We start from the raw sequence: 4,336 nt of genomic DNA, 5'->3' as shown, positions 1-4,336 counted from the left end.
CATGGTGATAGATATGGGTCTATTTTCATTCTTCTGCAGATTGACATCCAGTTTTGCCAGCACAATTTGTTGAAGATGCTCTCTTTTTTCCATTGTATGGACCTTTCTTTAAAGTGAGAATTCTACCATGAATTTCAGGAGAGGAAATTCTAGTTAATATTGTACTGTGTGACGAACAAGACTCATGTCACCAACAGCAATCATGTAAATTATAAACTACGTCTTATAGAGACTGTCCTGGTTTGTTTTCTGTTGCCATGATAATACACTGACTAAGTGCTGGAGAAACTGCCCAGTGGTTAAGAGCATTCACTGCTCTTCGAGAGGATCCAGGTTTGATTCCTAATACTGTATCTCCATTTCTAGATGATCTGATGCCCTCTTCTGGTCTTTGAAGATACAGACATGCAAGTGATATATCGATATATATTCAAGCAAAACACCTATATACATAGCTTTTTTAACTTAAAAATAAAGCACTGGCCAAGACCTGCTTTGGCTTACATATCAAACCGAATTATTTGAAGGAAGCTGAGACAGGAACTCAGGCAACCCCCCGGGAGGATTGCTGCACTGGCTTGTATAGCTAGCTTCCTTTTGTAGTTCAGACATGCCTGCCTAGGAATAGCACCACCCATGGTGGGCTGCCCTAATCAATTAGCAATGAAGGAAATACCGTACAGACATGTCCATGAACCAGTCTGATCAAGGAGAACCCTCAGTTAAGATTCCCTCAGGTAACTCTGGGCTGTGTCAGCTTGACAGCTAAAGCTAACTAGGACAGGGACTGTTGGTCCATGTCACATCTTGTGCTGCAGACGCAATGATCTCACTTGAAGATGCAGACTCCAGCGATCTTAAAAACTTCACCATGAGAAGACCTGTGCCCGCTTTCCCTTAGTGTGAACTTCCTCCCAGATTGTGAAGTTGCCATAGTTCTTGGTGGGGAGCGGGGTGGAAGCAAATTGGCCTTTAGGATGAGCAGCTACTCCCTGTGAGTTGTGCTCTCTTGACAGCTCAGACGAGCTTTCCAAACAGTTATAAGGAGATTTTTGCACATACTGCCATCCCCCAAAATGTTGAGAATGCACGCAAGTTAAGAAGCCGACAAGACTAAAGAAAAACTTACAACCCCTTGCTGTTTTTGCTTTCTAGTATGAAGAGAAATTTATACACACCAATGAAGACTTGGAGAAGTTAAGAAGTGGTAAGTCCAAGATCCTGAAGACCCCAGACAGGGATGTCTTACAGATGTGTTAGACTCCAGATCATGTGGGTGTGTTTTCCCTTATAACCTTTCCCAGGGATGCCAGAGGCGAGAGAGCAGGAAAAATATGAAGGAGAAGGGTTCTTAGGGCAGATTTGAGACTTAATGGTAAAAAAAAAAAAGACTTACTTAATGGTAATAAGGGTGAGGCCTATGAGTATTTGCTAATGAAACATCCCCAGTGCCTTCCCCTGACTTCCCCCTTCTTCTCCAGTTTTCTTGAGGCAAAGAGCTCAGGGTTTCACGCTGCTGACCTGCTGCTTTAGGGAAGAGAAAAGACGCAAACACAGCACTCACCTTGAGTTCTTCAGACTGGTGGCTTGACTAGTTGACGCCCGGCTAGTCCTTAAGGCTGTATAGTGAAAGGTTCTGGAGTACTGAAGTCTCAGACTAGAGTGTGAGAAAGTAAAGAAACAGGAATGGGTAGCAGTCATGGGGCCGGGTACACAAGAACCCTACCTAGAAATTGTTCTCTGGACCAACCTTGCTCTCAGTTGGTCACCTTATTGCATTCTGTCCCACTTTCCTAAAAACAGCTATGAGCAGAAGTCAACATGAAGAAACAGAAGTTCCTTAGCATATGTCTGGATGGGTAACAAAGGCAGAAATGAATGAGCAAGTTACTGAACAGGGGTTGGGGGAGGAGGAGAACTGTGAGACGCTTTTCCTTTTGTGTTTTTTAACTTTTGATTCTGAAAGCTTATGTATAACACACAGATTTTGGGGGGGATTTTTGATACAGGGTTTCTCTGTGTAACAGTCCTAGCTGGCCTGACACTAGCTCTTGTAGACCAGGTTGGCCTTGAACTCACAGAGATCTGCCTGCCTCTGACTCCCGAGTACTGGGATTAAAAGCGCCAAGCTAAAAGTTTTCTAAACCTTGCTTTATTTATTTATTTATTTATTTATTCTACTGTGTTCAACCTGCGTGTATGCCTGCAGGCCAGAAGAGGGCACAAGATCTGATTACAAAGCCGGGCGATGGTGGTGCACGCCTTTAATCCCAGCACTCAGGAGGCAGAGGCAGGCAGATCTCTGTGAGTTCGAGACCAGCCTAGTCTACAAGAGCTAGTTCCAGGACAGGCTCCAAAACCACAGAGAAACCCTGTCTTGAAAAAAAAACCAAAAAAAAAAAAAAAAAAAAAAAAAGATCTGATTACAAGTGGTTGTGAGTCACCATGTGGTTGCTGGGAATTGAACTTAAGGACCTCTGGAAGAGAAGCCAGTTCTCTTAACTGCTGACCCATCTCTACTGAACCCATAGATTTTTTTTCTTAACTCTCTCTTTCTGTTTTCTTTTCTCAAAAGACGGAGTTCTGATGTTCCAACAAGTGCCCATGGTAGAGATCGATGGGATGAAGCTGGTTCAGTGCAGAGCCATTCTCAACTACATCGCCACCAAATACAACCTCTATGGGAAGGACATGAAGGAGAGAGCCCTGTACAGTATATTTTTATTTTGATACCAATGGATATCATGAGAAGGATTTAAGTCCTCTTTGAATGATCAGATCAATTGCAGGGGGTCATGGTCACCAGTAGGCTTGCCTTGGTATTGATATTGGGTTGAAGTATAGTGGAGTCCTATGGAGATGAGGGACGAGTAACGTTATAGTGGATCCTGGTGACCATAATGATAGCCAAGGATGTTCTGAGACACAACACAGGGCTAGAGGCTTGAGAACTCTCATCAGCTTTGAATTTGGGAGAACAGTGAAACCATTTCTCCAGGAGCTCAGGCTTTTCAGAAGCTGGATGCTCATAACACGAAGTCTAGAGATGGAGCGGCAATGGAAGGATTTTATCTGCCGACTTTCAGTGTCCAAGGAAGGCTCATGGTCAGGACCAGGAAACTAAGCTACTGACCAATTATATAGACTAGCCCAGTCTTCAAGGGTTAGTAGAATCGGGGTGCCCAAGATTCTGGAGTCCCTTCACTTCAGTCAGTGCCACCAATCCTGGCAGGTGGCTTCTCAGTTGTGCTAGACTGTTTTATTAGCATTCAGTCAGCTGTGGTGGCCGGGGACATAGCTCAGTCAGTAAAGGACCTCCTACCCAAGCATGCACATTAAAGATGCCATATCCAGCACCCATAGAAAGGCTGTGTGCAAGAGTATGCATCTGTAACTCCAGGGCTGGGCGGCAGAAACCAGTGAATTCCAGGTGCTTGCAACTGGTCTAGCAGAAAGATTTGAGCTCCAAGTTTATAAGAGCATAACTCATTAAAGGTGAAAAGCAATCAAAAATATACCTAGCATTGACCTCTGACCTCCATATGCACATACATTGATGAAGAGTAGGCAGAAGCTGCTTGTTCATTCCTGGCTGCATGGTCCTGAAATAGTCACACAGAAACTATATTAATTAAAACACTGCTTAGTCTACTAGCTTGGACTTCTTATTAGCCAACTCACATCTTAAATTAACACATTTCTGTTATTTTGTATTTTACCACAAGGCTCTTGGATTGCCGGTAAAGTTCCAGGGCATCTGTCTCCCTGATTCTGCCTTCTTTCTCCCAGCATGCAATTTAGTTTCCCTGCCCAACTCTATTTTGCCCTGCCATAGGCCAAAGCAGCTTCTTTATTAACTAATAATAATAAAACATCTTAACAGCATACAGAGGGGAATCCCACATCAATGAGGGCACACACACACACACACACACACACACACACACACACACACAAATTTTTTTAAAGAAAGTAAAATCTGGTATGAAATGTTGATATGAAAAGACTCCAGATAAGTTCAACAGAGCAGATCTCTGAGGTCTATTACAGACAGCCTGTCGGAAGTGAAAGGGCATGGAGAAAAATGCGTGTCAGAAACCTGTGAGAGAAGTTACTAGACGTAGGGAGTTCATCACCACAGGCTTGGGCCCACTGCGCATGCTTATAGGGATCCCAAGGATAGTGCCAATCACTTCCATCAGGAAAGCCAAGGTGATTGCAAAAGGACAAGGTAGAGCAGAGCCACAAAGGAGAAAGGAGGGAGTCAGGTCCAGCCTCCCTAGAAAACCATCAGGACACAGCTGAACACAAAGGAGGGAGTCAGGTCCAGCCTCCC

General features: G+C 44.0%; 1 protein-coding gene across 3 annotated transcripts in view; it reads left to right on the top strand.

The window, feature by feature from the left end:
• Positions 1–4,336, top strand: part of LOC101987899 (glutathione S-transferase A6) — a 35,872-nt gene that overhangs the window by 8,109 nt on the left and 23,427 nt on the right. For all 3 annotated transcript variants that reach the window (XM_013351080.2, XM_005359852.1, XM_013351079.2), the window contains exons 3-4: positions 1,156–1,207; positions 2,576–2,708. In XM_013351080.2, the coding sequence (XP_013206534.1) occupies positions 1,156–1,207; positions 2,576–2,708 (185 nt within the window). The remainder of the gene's footprint in view (positions 1–1,155; positions 1,208–2,575; positions 2,709–4,336) is intronic.

The sequence above is a fragment of the Microtus ochrogaster genome, linkage group LG2 (genome assembly GCF_000317375.1).
Source record: "Microtus ochrogaster isolate Prairie Vole_2 linkage group LG2, MicOch1.0, whole genome shotgun sequence".
Lineage (NCBI taxonomy): Eukaryota > Metazoa > Chordata > Mammalia > Rodentia > Cricetidae > Microtus > Microtus ochrogaster.
The sequence above is the reverse complement of the archived record's forward strand: the minus strand, read 5'-3'. Positions and strand labels throughout refer to the sequence as shown.